Source organism: Vicugna pacos, chromosome 14, assembly GCF_048564905.1.
Source record: "Vicugna pacos chromosome 14, VicPac4, whole genome shotgun sequence".
Taxonomy (NCBI): Eukaryota; Metazoa; Chordata; class Mammalia; order Artiodactyla; family Camelidae; genus Vicugna; species Vicugna pacos.
Window position 1 is genome coordinate 2,360,590 of NC_133000.1, and position 20,765 is coordinate 2,381,354.

At 52.0% G+C, this 20,765-nt stretch overlaps 1 protein-coding gene across 1 annotated transcript in view; it reads right to left on the reverse strand.

Annotated features, from left to right (window-relative positions):
• MIPEP (mitochondrial intermediate peptidase) overlaps positions 1-20,765 on the reverse strand; it is an 82,301-nt gene that overhangs the window by 35,090 nt on the left and 26,446 nt on the right. Inside the window, exons 11-16 of the mRNA XM_072976000.1 lie at positions 17,774-17,927; positions 16,194-16,271; positions 14,630-14,834; positions 13,353-13,462; positions 3,709-3,783; positions 761-880 (exon numbers count right to left, since the gene is read on the reverse strand). Of these exons, the coding sequence (XP_072832101.1) occupies positions 761-880; positions 3,709-3,783; positions 13,353-13,462; positions 14,630-14,834; positions 16,194-16,271; positions 17,774-17,927 (742 nt within the window). The remainder of the gene's footprint in view (positions 1-760; positions 881-3,708; positions 3,784-13,352; positions 13,463-14,629; positions 14,835-16,193; positions 16,272-17,773; positions 17,928-20,765) is intronic.

A 20,765-nucleotide genomic window follows, 5' to 3' on the forward strand; every position in this document is an offset into this window, starting at 1 on the left:
TCCAGGAGAAGCAGGTGAACCTGGAGAGGAACAGAGCTGAGAAACGGGGGGACGATGTCGGGCCCGCTCCCCAGCAGCCACCTGCAGCCACACTGAGGCATCTCCATACTGACCTGAGGTCCCGAGGGACGGAGACGCAGCGTCGCCCTGTGGGAGCCCCACCACAGTCTCCCCGGTCTCTGGGCCGTGAAAACACTCGACCTTGGGGCTGGGTCTGAATCTCAGCACCGTCGCTGACTGCCCACCTGGCCACCAGCGAGACACACCATGGGGACCAGCCTCAACATGGGCCCCCAAAGTGGGAAGCCATCCAGTTACAGGGCTGTCGTGAGAGAGATTTTCCGGCAAAGCCACTGGCTAGAGTCTGGCATCTAGTCCTCAGCAAAGGGTCACGATGCACCAGCTCTCCGTCCGACAGGGCACTGGACACGGGGAGATGCCACACACGTCGAAACCCCTGAGCCAGCGAGGTTCTCAGTGCTAACTGCCTCTGCAGCGGGGATGGTCTCAGGTCACTATTCTTCTCTTTACAGAAGAACAACGCACAAAGAATGGCGCCAATGGCCTTGTTTACACCCCGCCCCCCACCGCTGGCAGGAGGGAAATAAGTACATGCGGACTGATGGCTGGGGGCGGTGAAGCGCCAGGCACCCCGAGCATCTGCCCCACAGTCGTAGGAAGCCTCACGGGAGGGAGAGGACTTCAGGGTCACAACTGGACAGACTCAATGGCACACGCAGGGTCGGAACGCCAGGCTCACCGTGTTTGGGACGTACGGCAGGCCATAGAACTTCTCCTGGGTGTCCCTGAGGATGTCCGTGGTCGACCTCCCCAGGGGATGCTGCCCATGGTAGACCTGGTCCAGAGCGGCATAGAACACCTAGACGGATGACAGTAGCTGCTGAGTCTGGTACCACTCACAGACGTCACACATGTACCAGGAGAAGAGTGTCACAGCGAGACACATTCACACACGTGTACGCGGTTTGAGATGTATTCTGTATCACATTTAAGACCATGTTAGTGATGGAAAGGAAAGCTCTCAAACTTTTCACGATTAAGGTTATTAAAGAATTTTGAACCTCCTCTATAAGGTACTCTTTATATACAGTATAGTGAGTTAAATTTGTGACCACAAAAACTACATGCATATGTATCTATTTGGACATATATATATATATATATAGGTGGAAGTATGAAAAAATAAAGTCATAACTGGTGACCCCTTGGATCTAATAAATTCTGTTTGGCTTCTTCCTGGAATCCTGATACACATCAAATGAGAAGTGACGTGGTCCAGTCCTAGCTTTGTGACCAAGGGGGCCGGGGGAGGCAGGGGCAGCAGCCCGGTGTCAGGGGAGCAGGGCTGTACAGGTATCAGGTCTGGGGCCAGGCCAGAGTCAGATCCCCAGAGCTGGGGGCAGACACCCGGCAGCAGCCACTGTGCAGGCAACCGCGGCTTTGGGAGGTGACCAGGAGAGAAGTGGACAGAGGCCATGGGAACATAATAAAGCACTAGAAAGAGTCTGAACATGAAAACTGCTGCTTAAAGTCCTACAAGCTAGCTTTTGCAGAGACAACCTCAAGTAAAGATAAAGCACTTTGTCACTGCAACAGCTGGCTTGAATATTAATGTTGTCTGACTTTCACCTGAAGCGGGAAAAGTAGACAATGTTTTACGGGAAAACTTCTGTTGTGTGGTTGTGTCTCTGATGCGTATCTTTCTGATTCAAAGATGGAATCTGTAGAGAATGTGCAGCTGTTGACTTGAGAGAAGTGAGGATTAGTCTGGATAAAAGAAAAAATTTAAATGACCTCTAACTTCTGGCTTCAACTAGATATGGAATTATGGTTCCAAATTATAAAGTCAAACTTAAACCTTTCTGAGAAAAATACCAGCATTTCCTAAATATAAATACTGCTTTCTCTAACTGGTAATCTGAACACGTACCGAACACATCTGTGTCTGTGCGAGACTCCCAGGAACGACACACAAGGGCGATGCAGGAGCCCAAGGTGCCCGCCCACATCCTGCCTACATTCCAAATGAATAAATTATTAGGAACTGAAATTTTTAAATTCTAACCTCAACTAGGGTGGGGGGTTTTTTGCCCCAAACTATAAACAAATCAGAATTCAGGCACTTCGTTCCTTCAGTTATGCCTTTCACAAATGAGAGACATAAACCTAGAATGACCTTCTAAAAAAATTATCAAAACAGCAAAGTAAGTTAAATGTGCATCTGTTTCTTGCTGATTTGCTGATGAACCAAACAACTGTAAGCTTGAGCCTAGCTCCCCCCACCAACTCCCCAGGGGTCATGCCTGCTGGGGATCAGGAACCTTAGGGCCACAGAAGAACAGGGGCTGTTTTTAAAATAATGCACAGCAAAAAAATAAAACAAAACAACAAAAAACCCCCACAATTTTTAAAACACTGTTTATACCCACTTAGAAATCTGAAACAATTCATTCTGTGCCCACCTGTCTGTTCCCCCTGCACAGAGGACCATAGTGTGAAGGGACAGCACCCAGCAGCTCCCGCGGGAACTGCCTAGTCCCCCCTCCCTCAACCTTTCAGCCTCTCTTCGCCCCCCTTCCCTCCCTTCTCCTCACTCTTTCTGGAGGGTGGGAGGACTGGAAGGCCAGTTTTCCGTCTTAACAGAAAATCACTGGAGTAACTAACACGACACAGGCCTCTGCAAAGTGGGACAGCTTCCACTGCAGACAGAGGCAAATCAGACACTTCTGCCAAGTGACGTGAGCCTTCTCAAGTAATTCAGAAATCCTTTTTCGGGGGGAGGCTCTAGCTCAGTGGTAGAGTGCACGCCTAGCATGCACAGGGTCCTGGGTTCAGTCCCCAGTGCCTCCACTAAAAATAATAAATAAATAAACTTGATTGCCTCCCCCCACCAAAAAATAAAAAAAGAAATCCTTTTTCAATTGCGTGAGACAGAAACACTGAAAAAAGTAAACTCATGGTTTTATCTAAACCATGCATTTTTTTCCACTGAAGTGTGTATTTCAAGGCACACAAAAGCCAGAGCTCATTCATTACTTTCTAGAGGCTGAACTTTACAAAACTCTAAGGTGATGAAACAGTGGCTACACTTCTGAATGAGCAACTGGGTCGTTACAAAAAAAAGCGACTATTGCCTGAGGCGAAGGATGGGTGTCTGGGCTGTGTCCGCATCACTCTCTGGGCCTGGTGGCGAGGCAGAAGTCCACAAATGGACTCAGAAATGACAAATAACCTAGACGTCCAGCACCATGTGGCCCCGTCATCCGGACGGTTTACAAAATGTTCCTAGTCTTTATCTGGAAACCTGGAAACTGGCTTTTGAAAATGACAGAAAACTAATGATTATTGTTTAAATTTCACATCTAATAAAAACACAAATTTATAAAAAGACATAATTTGAGTCAAAATATGTAACTTGGTTGCTGAAATGTACGACTTAGAAGTCATGGAACTTTCCCAAGCTCTGACTTTCCCGACGGAAGACAGGAAATAACCTTACGTGACACCTGCTCCCTAAGAAGAGCCAGAGGACTGAATGAGTCACAGTCAAGTTCTTTGAACTCAGATGAAAGATGTTTTAGAAACGTAATTATTGTAATAAATGCACAGCACGGGCAAGAATTTCAAGGCGTGCACTCATGCTGAATAAGCACGCTGGGAGAGCTCAGAACAGAGGCGCGCACGCACCTGAAGCTGCATATCGGCCGCGGCGCACAGCTTTTTGGATTCGCAAAGACGAGACACCATGCTTCTGGGCAGCACCTTGAAAACAGAAGGACGCACGTGTGAGTAAACTGAGCAGTCACTGCACTGTGTGCTTTTGAGGCTGGAAGGTAAAAAATAATAGAATTTCACTATGGTTGAGAGATAACTTTGAAGTATTTTCATTGACAAGATAAAGGATGAATGCATCCCATTTAAAAAGTGCTTAACTGTCAAGCAGGAGTTTGCACATGAAAACACAGGCGTGTGGGCAACTAAGACACTGGCCTTCACCTTTAAGAGCCTCGCTACCACCTCAGGAAAGCTTAGTGCCTCTTCTGCTCCTCTGTTACCAACGGAAGCCGGGCAAGTGCTCCGCTGGCCTTGAAGAGCAGGCCGTGACTGGCGACAGGAGGCGGGAGCACGTCAAGAAGTGACTACAGGCCAGGGTGCCGCCAGCACCGCCGCTGCCCCACGTGCCCGCGCATGCCCGCAACAGTGACTGCGCCTTCATCTCCAACCTGAAAGAGGCAGGGCTTGGACATGGAGCACAGCCACGTCCCCACACCACGAGGCTTCCTCCCCGAGACCAAGCAGGTCTGATCGTGCGACACTGCGCACTCTCTCAGAAGCAGCTGACAGTGCAGCTGCAGAGGCACTTCAGTCAGCCTCAGTCTACTTTAACATCGGTAATATTGGGGCCAACCGAAGACAGCTGCCATCCGACACAACTCCACTTATGATCTAAATTAAGCTGAAAGCCTGGCGAAAGAGAAACAAATCATGTCAGAGACCTACGGAAGGTCACTCTGCGCTACGCTCGTATAAACGGACCACCAGCGAGCGTCAGTGTGAGCTGTCTGCTGGGAGGGGAACCAGGCAGTGTGTGTGTGCGTGCGCGGTGGCGGTGAGGGGGGCCGACAGCAGACGCAGAGGGATGGGGTGGTGGGAGAAGTTTGAAAAGACAGAAAATATTTCCCCCTTTTTTTTAATTTGCATTCTTTTTTATTGAAGTATAGTCAGTTTACAATGTTGTGTCAGTCCCTTTTTTTTAAATTAAAAAAATGAAAAATAAAATAGAACGGTTCTCTGAAGCCATTTATATCCCTTAACAAAGGCTGATTATTCTGACCAGGGTTTGAGAGCATGAATGCAAACTTATTTCAAAGCATTTACTGAATGAACTTTCTACTTCAGAGACTTTACCCCCTGGCCTGAGTTTCTTTTACCCAAACACCTGCAGTTTTGGTCTCTAGCAGCCCTCAGGGTCTGAAGGAGCCCTGGTTTGAAGTCAGCTGGCTTCTGGGCTTCCCGAGGGGAAGGCGCCCCGCCGCACACAGCAGCCAACCCCGGGTTCTTCTGCCAGGAACGGGAAGGGGATGACCGTGAAATTACGCACGTAAGGAAATGCCCCGATGCCACAAAGAGGTGAAGCACTGCAGGAATTCAGACGATGGCGTTTTTTCAGTGTCTGAAAGACACTCACCCTCTCAGTTAGTGACGCCCCCGTATGACTGTGGGGAGGGCACTGCTAGTTCCAAGGTCCACTCCAGCCATAAAGTGTAGGCAGGAACCGAAGGGCACCCCCAGCGACAAACAGAAGACGGGTGGAACTGTCGTTTCTGCCATTAGAACATAATGATGCCCACAGCTAACTGCGGCGACCTAATTTGTCCTAACGTATTTTGAGAATTCAATATGAGTGTTTCCACAATTATATTTGTTCTCTGTTCAGAAACAAAAATGCAGTGCTGATTTCTGAAGAACGGGGATGCGGTTCCGTGTGACTGAACCCGACAGCACAGCCGGCCAGCAGCAAACGCCAAGACTCCACGCGGCCCCCAAAGACCCACCGAGGTCCCGGGCAGCAGGGGCGCCCCCACCCTTCGTCCCGCTGGAAGCTGAAAGCCGTCATCATCTCTAGCGTCTGGTTAACATACTCATCCGAATCCACTGATGTATCTGTGGCTCAAATGTGAGTTTCTGGAGCCCCAACCAGACTCCGCGGGGCGGTCGGCTGACATGGTGTGATCTGGAAGCTTCTTGGAAATACCTCCTCTCAAGCCGCTCCCTGCCCACTGGCGGTTTCTGTTGCTGCACATTTGCTTCCTGACCGCAGGCAAGCCTCTCGTATCCCGCCTCCTCATTTGTAAAACAAGGATAAAAACACCGCTACCAAAAACCACTACGAAGATTCAGTGAGGTGACAGCTGTTCAGTCAACTTGTCTAAAGTACGGGCCGATCTGAAGAAATGTCAGTCTCGGCTCGAGCACGTGTCTAGATGCCACTGCTGCTGTGTCCACACGGGCAGGTGTGTGACTGGGACGACGGCCTCCTCCCCTGCCACGGAGTCCTGGCCTGGACCACAGGTCCCCCGGCGCCCCGCAGCACAACTAACCCTCCTGTGAGCCCAGCCTCGCAAGGAAGAAGGCCGTGTGTGCTATCTTCTCGGGATAGACAGCCGCGGGGCTGGCTGACCGTGCACAGGAACAGAAATATTAAAATATTAATAGATTTTCTTCTATTCAGAAAGCACATTTTGGGTTAGATTTTTGAAATCCCGTCAAAATTGCAAGTGTTTTAGTGAAGTTGGCATCACTGGAATTCTCTGAACGTTTCCCCGGAAGCTTAACTTGAAAGCAGGAAACGTCATCCGTGTGCCAGACGCCTCTCACCCGGCCACCTCGCCAGCCTGATGGAAACACTGTTACACGAGGAGTTTCGGCCTCCAATATGATGGAGCCAAGTCACTGTGATAAAATATCTGGTTTATTTACACCACTGAGGAAGTGCATTACGGTGGAAGAGTCAAGGCACCCTCTGGTACAGCCCGTTCCCCCACCCCTGGGAATCCCTGGGAAGGTGGTGGATCAAAAGACACCAGCTTGCTGAGACGTGGTCATCCAAACCAGATGAGGCTTCAGAGGCAGGAAGCCAACAAAGCCCCGAGCCACCCAGCCCCCAAGTCAGCAGCTTCCCCTCACCACTGGACCCGAGCAGCCGAGCCCTGCCCGGCACATGTCCCCAGCGGGCCAGCAGCTGGGTTAGGCGAGTCTCAGGCCACCGGCCTGGTCGCTGATCGGTCATCTGGGCAGCAGATCATCGACACAAGGAAAACGCTGCCCAGGCCCAGAGACAGAACCTCGGCTCTAAACCCACAGCAAGTAATATCGCACCTGACTTCCTTGACTTGTAGTGGTTTTCCAACAAGCTAAGATGATACAAGATGAGACCCTTCGGGAAAGCTGACAGGGTGTCCCAGGCGTGCCACGGTGCAGACGCAGAAGTCACGTGGCTTTCAGAAAGCTTCCCAGGGCTCAACCTTGAACCTTTCAAGGTGTGACAGAGATCTAGCTTCCATTTGCTGAAACAATTCCAGTCACACCTTGTTTGTACTTTGCACGTATTATTCAATTTGACTGACCAGAAATTTTGACGGACGTGTGGAGCTACTGGTTTTTAATTTCTAAGTGCCTGATTTGTATTTTCTATAGAAGAGCAGGAAGCCTCAGGCGAGCTCTGTGACTGAGGCAGGCCCCCTGCGTTGGTGCTGTGGCCGGGGCGGACCCGGCTCTGCCCCGAGTGCAGCGGTCCTGTCTAGACACAACTGAGACGCATTAAAGCTGAAAATAGGAAAAGTTTCAAAACAACGTCAACTTGCCAGAATGAAGCTCGTGCCGGCTGCACTGTAATTTTTACCTTCAATCCTTACTCATCCCTCCTGGAGAAAATGACAGAAGATTGATTACGAGCCTGTATGTCTCCTTGGAAATAGATCTTACGCAATTTTAGCCTCGGGCTGCCTGTCACAAACAAAGGCCACAAACTGAACCTCATAATGATGCACCGTAACGGCTCCAAAACGAGAGCGCCACCGCTGTCCCGAGAGCACCTTCAGTGGAAACAGGTCTGCTCTTTTGTGAGACGTACTGTGTAAGCCGACTTCCTACGATACTGAGGGGTTTTTAACCAGGAAAAACTGGAGAAAGAAAACCCCCACGATGCTGTAACACTGACGTCCGCAACTCTGACGGGACCTGGAAGTTCTGACGTGACACTAACGGACCCACCGACCCCGCTGTCACTGCGGTGACCTCTAGCAAACTGCTCAGCCTGTCTGAGCCTGTTTCTACAACGGTGGGTGACTATGTGCCAGCTTCACACATTGCTGGACAATTAAATCAGGAAAAACACAGAACAATAGATGTTACTTTCCGCTACTTACTGTTTGATACGTATTTTGTAGTGGCTAATGGAGGAGGGGCAGGGGTATGTGGACATCTCTACATTCCCCCTCGGTTTTGCTATGAACCTAAAACTGCTCTAAATAGAGTGTTAATAGTTTAAAAAAAAACACAAAAGTAAAGGGAAAGAATCATGTCCATCACCCTAGTGGAAGCCTTACAGCTCGACTTTGGCTAGATCACAAAAATTAGTTATGTACCCAAGGCCTAATCTAATGAAAAGGCTGGCTTAACAGAAGTGCATGAAACCCCAAGCCCAACAATGAGGCAACACACGATGAACTCAAGCCCCAGGCCACTTCCAGAAGCTGCTGACACGCTAGGCCGAGAACCGCACAGCGGTTCGGCGTAGACAGCTAGACGGCCACACAGCAGCGACAGACGACAGACAGCTCCTCCGCAGGGGCTTGGAAGTGCTGCGCGGCGCCTCTGAGCAGCGCCCTGGTCGGAGGGGAAGTGACGACGGAGACAGAACGTTAGACACGTGTCACAACAGAACTGCGGCCTGCGGTTAAAGCGCTGCTCACACCGTGCGCGGTCTGCAGCACTGACGCGTAAGCCCGTATGGCAGCGAAGACGAACTCAATTAGCTCTAAGCGTCCACCTTAGAAACGGGGGGCGGGGGTACAGCTCAGCGGCAGAGTGTGTGCGTAGCATGCACGAGGCCCTGGGTTCAACCCTCAGGACCACCATGAAAGAAAGAATGAATCGGAAGAAAAGAAAAAAGCGGGAGGACAAAACACAAAAGGAGAAAGAGCACAATCAGAAAACAGAAATGAATGACCTGAAACAAACAAAACGCTGAGGACAGCAGAGCTGGCACCAGCCCTGTGCCAGTGCTACCGAGCCCAACACTCGCCTTCCACCACGGTCGCCAGAGGGAGGAGCGAAAAGGACGCGAGCACAGACGTGGCAGGCCTTGAAGGGGGAGAGAATGCCACAGACAGCTTTATGCCCGTGAACTTGAAACCTGGACTAAATGGATAAATCTCTAGAAAACTACAAGTGAGCAAAACCTCAGAAGACAAGAAGGCCAGGGACCCGTGATACTGAGGAAGCCAGTCCTTTAAAACTCTTCTCACGGAGAACATGACGGACCCAGGATGGTTTCATAAGTTAATTCTGACACTTTCAAGAGACAGATAACTACAGTCTCATACAAGTGCTCGTAAGGGACAGAAGGCGCTCCCCACAACCCACCTCGTGAAACGGAACACACTTACTGCCAGCACCAGCAGGAGCGAGAGGACCCGGAGAACCCAAGCGAGTCTCTCATCAACACAGATGTGAAAACCACCCCCAGCACGCAGTGGTCACTGAAGCCAGCGCCGTATGAACCAGATACCAGAGAGTTAAGACCCAAGTCCTTCATGGCGGAACCCGAGGTGCCCGACGTCAGAGGCAGCATTCACAGCTCTGCTGGAGGGAAGTGACAGCCACCCAGCCGCCTCCAGAGGTGAAGACGCGGTCTGAGAAGACGCAGGAGCTCAATGATCAAAAAAATAAAAAAACAACTTAGCAAACTAGAGCAGGAAGGAACTGCCTCTTCCTGACACCTTCGCCAGACCTGCACCGCAGACACCTCTCTGCAGCCTGAACCGTTAGAGACGTTTCCTTTAAGAATCAGGATAAAGGCAAGTAACAACCACGTTCCAGCTTCCGTTCGACACCAGCACTGTGCTGCCGGTTCTTGGAAGTGCCCGGGAGGACGGGATGAATAAAAGACCTGTGAGTGGGAAAGGAAAACCCGGCATTATCTGCAGCAGAAGCAACCTGTAAGCAGGTTGTTAGAATTAGTAACAAAAGTCCGCCAAGGTTGCTAAAAATAAGATATTAATATCCAAAAAAAGGATTAACTGCACATTTAAACACCAGCACAAACAAGAAGAAAACGTAATTTTTTAAAAACATACATTTATAAAACTATCAGAAAGGGAGGGCACCCAGTACTGAAGCTCATACAAGTCAAGCAGGACCCTCTAGGAGGAGATTTTAAGACTTCCTGGAAGACCTCACGAGCGGAGAGACGTGTCGTCCTCGTGGTTGGAAGACTCCACGTTCAGAGATGTCGGTTCTCTCTCCCCAGACTGACCTACAGATTTAACGAAATCCCCACCAAACTCTTATCACAGGTTTTCAAGAAAAGAGAAAAGCTGATTCTCTAAGGTGCACAGGAAAGAAGACAAAGGCCCAGGAGGTGAGAAGAAATTTCCCAAGAGCCAATCCAGACGAGCCCCATCAGATGCCAAGACCCAGAACAAGGTGGCAGCAAGGAAGGCGGCTGGGCCCTGGCATCAGGACAGACAGACACCCGCAGGACAGAGTGAGGGGCCCCGCGAGCAGGCGACCGCACGCGCGTGGCCACCGGGCACACGTCCCTCCAGGATTCGTCAGTTACCACGCCCTGGGGTAATTCCACCCGCGGGAGATGGGGCAGACCTGCAGAAATGCCAGGGAGGATGAGATGCCTTCATTTTCAGACACTGACCTGAGGCCTGTGACAAGATCAGTAATCCAGGGCAGGGACAAAAAGCTCCCGCCCCCACAGGAATCAGGGTCTTACAGGTAAGAGAGAAAGAGGGGGAAGGTCCAGGGCTGCACGTAATCCAAGCGTCCGGGACATCTCCCCACAGTACACGCAGGACGGGGCTCAGGGACCGGCTTCAGCCCGCGTATCGGGGTGCTCGGCACGCTCACCTTCGGAGCAGGGGCCAAGACCATCTTATTTCCTTGAAGCCAAAACCTCAATTGTTAAAAAAAAAAAAAAAAGCTCCAGTGATTTTCTCTGTCAGCAGGCGTCTTACACTAAGGCCAGCAGAGCACTGACAAGATCCCGGTCTCAGGTTTGTTAAAGTATGAAAAAGAGCTGCACCATCTACTAAAATTAACCCAGCATGATTCAAAGATCTAAACATAAGACAGAAAACTATAAAACTCTCAGGAAAAAACTTAGGAGAAAAGCTTTACAACGTTGGATTTAGTGATGACTTAGATGTGAAACCAAAAGCCAAAGCCAACAGAGGAAAAAGCAGGTGGACGGGGCTGCACTGAAATTCACCGACATTTCTCCAAAGATAACACGGACACGCAACAAGCAGGGCGTCGGTGTCACCGGTCACCGCACGGCGCGGATCGGAACCACGGCCACATGCGCTTCTCGTCCGCCGGGGCGGCAGCTCCCGCCTCCACAACCCAGACGAGAGAGACTCTGACCCGCGCTGCAGCGTGGATGGACCTTAGAAACACCGTGCCGGGTGGAGCAAGCCAGTCACTCACGATTCCACTGACACGAGGTCCCCAGAGCCGTCAGATCCGCCGGGACAGAGGAGGGGGGAGAGGAGGGGCGCAGTGTTCCACGGGGACAGTTTCAGTTCTGCAGGGTGAAAAGCGTTCTGGGGGTGGAGGGTGGTGATGGGTGTCACTGAACACAGGGACTGTAACTGGAAACCATCTCTGAAACATGGTTAGGTTGGTCTGTTTCAGGCTAGCTGTGCTTTACCAAGACTGAAAGGAGCTGCCTATTACAACATTTAAAGGACAACAAAGTCCACGCTTCCAGAAGTGAGCCTGCTGGGGCCACTGACAGAAGCCTCGTGCTCACTGGGAGCAGCTGGGCAGGGGCTGGTCTGAAGGCCAGAACCACACGCACGAGAAGACCGACTGTGGCCCCGTCGCTCAGACACCACAGGCCCCGGGACGCAGCCTGGGGCGGCGTGAGGCCAGGGGCTCCCGCAGACGGCCGATTCACGTCAAGTTCATTACGCCTAAGACCTGGGTTTTTTCACACGAGCTGCCACCAAGTCTGTGCTTCCCTATGCTTGCGCTGTTGATTGGAAGATAAATCTACAGCTTTGATGTTGTAGTCAAGACGCTTCTGAATCTCAAGTGAGCACCTCTGGCGCCAGTGACAGCCGTGCACCTGGACTCTGACGGGCGCACCTGTGACCTCTGGCGCCTTCGCCACGAGCAGCCCCTGGCCAGCGCGCTCCAGCTCAGACGAGATGCTTTCGTGTTAATGCCACCGCGATGCTATCCTTACTCTGAGAACTCGCTGGAATGCGCCACGAGATGGAGAAAAGTTCCTTTCCTGACGTGCAGCGGGCCGTCCTGCTGCTCCTCTCTCGGGCTTACGTGTTATTTACTTACAGACTCAGATTCTAGGGAATTAACTCCTGTCCTTAGGCTAGGCTGCCCTCAAAATGAAAACATCAAGCCACTTGGTGCTTAACTGGCGACAAGAGGAGGCAGGCCCTCTGGGACGCGCAAGGCATCTCCTCTCGTGCCTCCGGCGCTCTCCAAGCTCTGCGGAGGCACAGGGTTATTTCACTCTCTGGAGGCTGTCTGCAATCCCCTCAGCCCCGCGGACGTGCCTTCGGAGCCTGAGACCTGAATTAATTCACGGCAGCACGCTAATTCCTTCCTGCTTCTCATCTCCTTTCCTGTGAAGTATGGCTTTGGGCAGTATCTTTCCTTGAAGCCACCTTGCTCAAAGATCACTCTTCTTACTGAAAAGCGTCGGTAGTAACACGGGATCGTCCTCTTGGGGAACTTCACGTCACCCCCGAGCAGTGCTTCCGGCGCGTCTCTGCTCTGACTGTTCTGAGCAGGTACCAAGGCGGCGAGGGTCAGCCCAAGACCCGCCATGGGCCGAGTCTCCATAATTCACGTAATTCCCAGAGCAGCTCCTGGCGGGTCGATGAACAGACAGATGACTGGACCACATGTGTCTCAGCTCTGTCATCTTAATCACTGAAGTAGATTATGATGGAGACTAATTCAGATTAGTTATCCAGAAACCCACCGATCACTCTACAGCTGACAATAACAATTAGATAAAAGTCAAGTCCAAAAAATAGAAACGGTCAATTCACATCATGCATCTGGAGATACAGTCAGAAAGTCACAAATAAATGTGATTTGGGCTCTTATTTTTCTGACTCCATCCATCCTTTCCTTTAATCCCTTTCAGTGTCCTTTCTAAAAGCTGAGCCCCAGGATGAATGTAGTAACGGCACACGACACTAAGGAAGGTGCTGTCCCCGGGGAAGCACGACCTGATGTGATGCTCCATAATCAAATTCTGAGAGAAGGAAGGGAACGCGCTTCCCAGGCAGGGGACACGGGGACGGGGCGCACAGGGAACCTGCTGTAGGGCCCGCCCGCTCCCGTGCGGACCACGCCCGGAACCGCCCAGCCCACGTTAAAGGGCAGCTGTCTGCTGTCCACCCTCGATGGGAGCCATGCCCAAAGCAAGCGGGCGGCAGGCCACCAGGAGGAGGATTCTGTACCAAGAAAGTGCGGAAGGCAGGCCGAGTTCAGCGTCCCCGGCGAGTCACAGGGGCCACCCACACCTCAGGGGACGGTGCGTGAAGTCAGCCCCCTACCTGCCCCGTCTGATAGTGTCGGGCAAACTGGTGAACCACTCGGTAGTCGTTCGCAAAGTACTCCATCAGAATAGAAGGAACCTCAGCAAAGTCCGTGGGGCACCTGGTCCCTAAGATGGGGAAGGAGAAACAAATTGGCATGCATTACATCAACGTATTTATTTTATTTTTTATGAACTCTTTTAATTTTTATTTGTACTTCTGATGAACTATGATAATCTTTTAATTTATTAAATCAATATTTTACTTCTATAAAATTATTGCACATATTTGCAGAAAAATTTAAAATAATCTCATACATTTTCCCATGTATTAGAAGTAAAACAAAGTATTTGCACAGCCGAATAAAACACCTTGTAAAGCAATGGCTCACACGCTCTACAAACAAACCTGTCTTCGGCGCTGCCGGGCTATACGTGAAGCACAGTCACAACATTCTTACAGTCAGCAGAGCATCTGAATTTAACTCACGGAATTCCCTCGCCAAATGCTGTTCTTTTTCATTTGTTTTCAAAGTATATTATTCGATCTATTAATTCCTTCTGGTAACAAGGTCAGTCCTCAGCACACAAAGCAACATTTTAAACTCAAAATTATTTAAAGCAACAAATCCTGTAAGAACCTTTTGTTGACACTATGATTCTGTCCGGCCCATCTACAGTCTTTTCAAGTATCTTCTCCTCCCCTAAAAGTGTGTGTGTGTGAAGTTAGTTAATAAACACGGAGTCAGCACTCTCCTGGGTGGTCTCAAGCTGACCTGTGTGATAAGAAGCTTAAGACTCGGAGGTGACAGCGAGGAGGGACGTCTTTGATGTCACCCGCACAGCCACACGTCAGCCTGAGACACCCCGGCTTTCTGCGGGGGGTGGGGGGTGAGGACACAGCACGGAGCGCCCCTCAGCCCCTCAGCACGCCCTCACGTCTCCTGGCTGACTCTGGACAGAGGCAGCATCCGCTCACTTCCTCACTCGCTGACTCTGCTGGGGAGATGCGCTGACTCACACGCACGGCCACCGACTTGAAGTCCACGTAAAACACAACACAACGGGAAGTGGCACAAACTCAAAGACCGGGAGCGGAGACCTTCCTGGGTGAGAACTGCTATCAATGGCGGGAAAAACGCAGGAGGGCTGGGTCAGCCTCACAGCTGAGAGGACAAGGCAGACCATCTGCCACCCACGACTGCAGACACGCAGATAAAAGGCTTTTTTCCGATTTAGAAAGAAATGTATGTTTTCAAGCAACTGTGCAGCGAAAGCCCCCTCTCCCCGGCTCACCAGTGACGTGCTGGTAACGTGTCCGGCCCAGCATGGAGTGCATGGCGTGGCCCATCTCATGGAAAAGATTCTCCATCATCCCCGGGGTGAGCAGCGTTGGCAAGTTCCTCGAGGGGCAGGGGAGGTTCAGCATGAGCACGACGACCGGGAGCTGGTAGTCCCCGTCGGCCTTCAGCCTGCCGCCGCGGACGGTGAAGTGGCAGTCCTGCGGGGCCGGGGAGCGGGCGGGTGAGCCAAGGGCCGGGCGCCCTGGAGGCAGAAGAGCCTTGCACACGTTTCACCTGAACTCCATTCTTCTGCTCACTTAGTTAGGGACACTTTCCCCCAGCACTTTTTATTTTGCTAAAATGTTCATCTTCTTAAAACACCAGTCATTCTCTGAGGCTGTGCTGATGAGTTCAGTTACTCCAAAGCCATGCACTGAGCTGAGGCCACAGCAGATGCTGGAGACGCTCACAGCAAGGGGGACGGGACACTCGTGCTTACCGGGCCCCTCCCGTGTCAGGACGACACCTTCCGCACCCATGGGCTTTGTCACTTGGACAGGACGAGCTCCAAACTGCCACAGAGCAAGGCCCTGGGAGGAGCCTTCCCGGCGCGCACGCACTCACCACTTACTCTCCACAGAAACCTGGGAGGCAGCTGTTTCGTCTTTCAGACAAGAAAACCAGCTGCGTCTTGGAAATACCGGGTCCTGTGTCCAAAGATGCAGGGCTCGGCCACCGCCTCCCAAACGGGGACTCGGGCCGAGGCCTGTGGAGCTGGGCCTCCAGCAAGGAGAAGGCACATGGGACTCAGCAGCGGTGACCCAGGCTCTGGCCCCGCCTTCCGCCCACACTGGCCACGCTGTCCTGGAGTCTGGTCCCCTTGCCAGCCTCGCCTCCACTTTGTCAAATACTAGAGCCATTGCCCAGATTCGTAAGCCTACGTCTGTTAAAACTGCTTCGGAAGTTGGGAATCACTATTTAAATATAAGGTACCCTTATTTCTACTGTACCTGACAACCTGAATTCTTGACCATTCTAATCAAACTGCCTGGAAGTGCTGAAGCTCGAGAACATGAACCTCACGTATGCCACCCAAGGAGTGAACCGCCCAGAGGCTGAGTCTGCAGTTCTGAGCCAGGTCCACTGTCAAGGATGGATGGCGGCCGAGAGCTGGAGCTCTGGTCAGAACATGTGGGTTCAAATCTTGGGACTCCTAACTGTGTGACTCCAAGCAAGTAACATCCCTTCTCTGGCTTCGGTTTTCCGGTAACAGTAGCACCCAGCTCAGAGGGGCGAGGTGAGCACCGGAAGGTGTGGTGTGGGAAGGGCTTAGAGCACCGGCGGGCACACGGAGGGCTGGGAAGTGTCAGTTGCTGTCACTGTCACGGTCACCACAACCCAGACACAGATTCACGTAGTTACTTTCACAACTTTCATCATCTTCAGATTCTACACCCTCGTTTCAAGTTTATCTATTCAGCAACCTTTTACATACCAGGCACTACAACAATGAGATGTAAAGTCCGCACAAATGAACCGACCATTCTAGAAAGACTAGCGTGTAAATGAAGCATCACCTGGTGGGGCTTGTCTGCTCGCTGGAAAAAGTCACAGTAGATGTACCCCAACAGTCCTTCAGATTCGTGAACCACGGCCTGGAAGAGACAATTTAATTTAGTGGTGAATGAGGCCATCAGAACTGGAAGAGTACAATGCACTCCTCACACGAGAGTCTGCATCTAAGACGCCCACAGCCCCGAGTGCAGACATCTCACCACTTCCTACGCCCACATCACCTCGGGGTGGCGTCCACCCCGACGTCCGCCCACCTCGCTCCATCTCTCGGTGCCTCTGACGGATTCTGTCCGGAGAGGAGACCCTGCCGTCAAGCCCTCCATCCTGACGGCCAGCCCGCGACAATGCAGCTCAGCCTGGCACGCAGCGCCCGGGGACCGGGGCTGGGTGCTGGCTGGCTGATTAGCAGCCAAATTCGTTCGATCTCAGAACGTCAAGACACACGGGCATACTAGCCACAACCCTGGAAGGCAGAACCACAATGCGCAGCATCTGCCCTGCTAAACTCAGTGACAGCACCATTCACACCCACCCCACCACCCAGCCGACGAGAGAGGCGCGGCTCGCAGGAGGGCTGGTCTCCAACTCTGCACAACTTGCGGAGAACTGAGAACTCCCTGCGCGTGTGTGTTCATTAACCCCACAAACATCCATGAGGCATCGCCGTGGTGTCAGGAACTGTTCCCGGCACGCAGGAGATGGCAGTGAACAAAATCAGCAAATGGTGACCGAGGGGCCCCCTGAGCTGGAGGACGTCTTCATCACTCGCATCTTGTCCCTGCCCCCGCCTGTCACCAGCTTCCCTTTGCAGACCACCTCTGCATTCAGTCCCTCTCCACAGCTTGTGAGGACAGCCCACAGGCGAGATGAACGCACTTCCATCTGTCCTTCCAACGCCACCTCCGCCCACTCTACAGCCGCAGAACAGCCAGGGGACACGAGCCATCCCCGCTCCTTCAAGTACAGAGAAGCGGCACAGTGTGCTCCGCACAGGGCAAGGGGAACAGAGAGCTACAGCCTGCGGATCCTCAGATCCTCAAAGCCGCCTTGGGAAAAGCTAAAAACCCTGCACCTCAAATGAAGGGCGCCCTGACTTGGGGGGGGGGCTCCAGGCTGGGGTCACCGTCAGGAAGTCACACCAGAGCACCGGGCACCAACTAGCATCCGATACAAGCATGGGCTCCGACAGGCGGGAAGGGGCTGGGAGGAGAGGAAAGGGGGCCCAGGGACCCTGGGATAACCAGCAGGGACCCGTGCGCGGCAGTAGCATGGCCAGCAACGACCAAGGTCTCCTGAACCAGAGTCTGTCGACAGTCCAAGCCTCGGCCTCGGATCAGGTTTCTAAAACAGTTTTCCTCAGAGAACGAGCCCTGCTGTTAAATGCTTACAGTCACTTCAGGCACTGACTGATGTTGGAGGAGAGTGTTTATGTCGCAGGGTCCTAATCAGACGGAGCGATCCGGACTTCTCATCAGGCAGCAGTGAGGGGACGCTCCACTGGGGCACAACAAACCTGCGCGGAGCTGCTGGGGACTGGGGACCGGGGACCGCGCCCAGGATGCGGCGCCCCTGGGATGCTTACCAGCTTGCGGACATCCTCGCACCACACCTCTCCCCTCACTGGCTGCTCCGCCTGGAGCGAAATCCCCAGCAGCCTGTGAAACAGGACACTCAGGCCGTCCATGCACGCTCCGAGGGAGAAAAATGGGCAGTACAAACTCGGCTCGATGTTGTACCTGGGCAGGAAGAGACGGAGACCACGTTCTGTTTACTTCAGCTTCCTACGTGGATTCTGTCCCCTTCTCACTTAAAATTTAGGAGCCAGAAAGGACTGAAAACACAAGGTACATGTCTATGCACCTGTCCCAACTCCGTTATCCCAAATCCATCCCACATCTCCATCCCTTCCAGCTCGGTCACTCTCAACACCACACCACACACACAGTTACACACAAAATCTGACCTGCTGGAGCTGACGGTAAAACTCTACTCCATAAAATGTGTTACAGTCTATATTTATATATACACATATACCTCAAAGTTAACCTAGTTCAACAGAATTACCACATAGCTCAGCAAGTCCATTTCCGGGCACATACCCAGAACTGAAAGCAGGGTCTCAAAGAATTATCTATATGCCCATATTCACAGCGTTGCGACAGCTAAAACATGAACGTAACCCAAGTGTCCGTAAATCTGCCTCGGACTGGGTAAGTAAAATGTGGTGCGTACATATACACTATGGGTATCATTTCAGCCTTAAAGAGGAAAGAAATCCTGACACCTGCTACCGCACGGATGAGCCCTGAGGACGTTATGCTCTGTGAAGTCAGTCAGTCTCAGAAAGAAACACAGTTTGATCCCACTTAAATGAGGTACTCAGAGTAGGGAGAGTCATAGAAACAAGAAGTAAAAGGTGAGGCGAGGAGCTCACAGGAGGGGTGCCCGCCGCCGGCGCCGCACCAGGGCGGTCGGATATGGGAAACGCGATGTCGAGGCAAGACCTGCAAGGAGAGGGGGGTGATGCGCCCGGGGCGCAGGAGTTGCCAAGACGGACACCCCGATGTGAGGGGTACTGAGGACCAAAGCACGTGACCGAGTGTGACCAGCAGGTGGCCAGGAACCTGGGGAGAGCGGTCTGACCGACCGTCAGGGCCGAACGCATGCCAGCTCCGGAGGCCACGGAGCCGCGTGCAGGCCAGACCGCTGGGGCAGGTTCGGCAGGAACACCGAGGGTGCCGCTCCCCCAGGGTCACGGGGGGGCTGCTCACCTGTGTTCCAAGACAAGGCACGCCCAGCACCTCTGCAGGCAGAGGGGAGGAGGTAAGAAAGGAGGAGACGGATGACACACAATAAAGTCAGAAAAGCTGACGAAGCGACACCTGTGACAGGGTGAGCGGACACTGCCTTACGTTTGCAAAGCACTGTCACTTCAAGAACCTCCTGCATCCTTATGTCGCTCTGTGAGACAGGCCGAGCCAGGATGTTCCACCTGAGGCAACCGAGCTGCCCTGGAGCAGGAGGCGCGAGGGCCAGGAACCTGGCGCTCCTGGTCCCAACAGGCTAACCGGGACCAGACAAGTCTGAGACCACGGGGAGCGATGGGTCGAGTCTGGTATGAGAGGATGCCAGCGAACCACGGTGAACTTTACTAGGTAACAAGGGACTGGAGGCACTTAAAGAGCACGCAGAACCGAGATGACAAGGGTCTAGGGTTCACTTTAAAGCACTGCAGTGACGAGGAGGGAGACAAAAAGGAGAAGAGACAAATGAGGCAATCATGGCAAACGTGCAACCACTGAATCTGGGAGCGGAGTACGTGGGGCTTACGCTAGTCTCCCTGTTTCTGCTTATTTTGGGAGTTTTCGTTTTAAAAGTTAATTCTTAGAAACCTCAAGCAACAAGCTCACACACACACACTGACCAAGAAGCTGCACAACCTCACACATTAAACCGCAGCGCTATCTTGAAACACCACCATCCCTCTGTGGGAGTCCAAGGTTTTACGAAGCGTTTAAAACACAGACACTCCAACTTCATTATCGAGTGGCCCTGACCTTTTGAGAACGCCCCAAGTGAGGAAGAGACACTGCGGAGCCCACGCCCCCAAGACACCTTCCTGTAAACAGCTCCGAGGAAACAAGACTCACTGAAACTCACTACTGGCGGAAAGGAATCAAGTCCTCGAGCATAAAAATAAAGCCAACCATCGAGGGACACATCAAACAGCTTCAGAGTGACCACCCCGGGGGAGGGGCGGGAGGGAGGCTGAGAGCCCCATTCAGAGACTCAAACACTTTAAATGCGGTTTTGATTTTTTTCCAACCATGTGACTGCATTAACCACTGAAAAATAGAGTAACTGCATATATGCTTTTCATAACGTAAAGAATTACCTCTACCCTTCCCTGAAGAACGTGAGACTTGAAAAGGAAAAAGAACGAAGGCACGTTTGCTCCGAGGCTCCCCATCGTCGCCGCGCCCCGCTTCCCAGGACGACCTCAGTTTCTGCACATTAACCTCTTACCTTACTTGCACCAGGTTCTTCCTTCTCCTCAGCTGAATATCTGAGAAGCTGGAACTAAATCTGAAGTATTTCACATAAAAGCAAAGACAGCCCCTGGGTGGCCTGAAGAAAAGCTCACGTCAAGGGCAGGCCCTCAAACTCCGTGTTTTGTGTCAAACCACACACTCGCGTCTTCACTTGCAAGTAGAGGAGGCCAGCGCGGATTCAGAAGCCGTCACGTGGCTGCATCCTAATCTCCCCCTCAAACTACCACATTTTCCCTCTGCTTTCTCATCCATTACCTGCGCCTCTCAGCCCACTCTTGTCGATCAAGATTATTGAAACCTCAGCCCCAAATTCCATCAATTTGCCTTTTTAGCTACTTAAAGTAGATGTTTCAAACCCCTGATTCTTACAATCCCACTTGAAGCACTTCTGCATCCCTTTTCCTGGTTTTTTTTTTTTTTACTGAGTCAACAGCCAAATAAATGAACTAAAGGCCCTGTGGATGTCAGGTGGGCGACACTGTGTTCCTGGGACAGTGGTGACTTCCTACTCTAAAGACCATT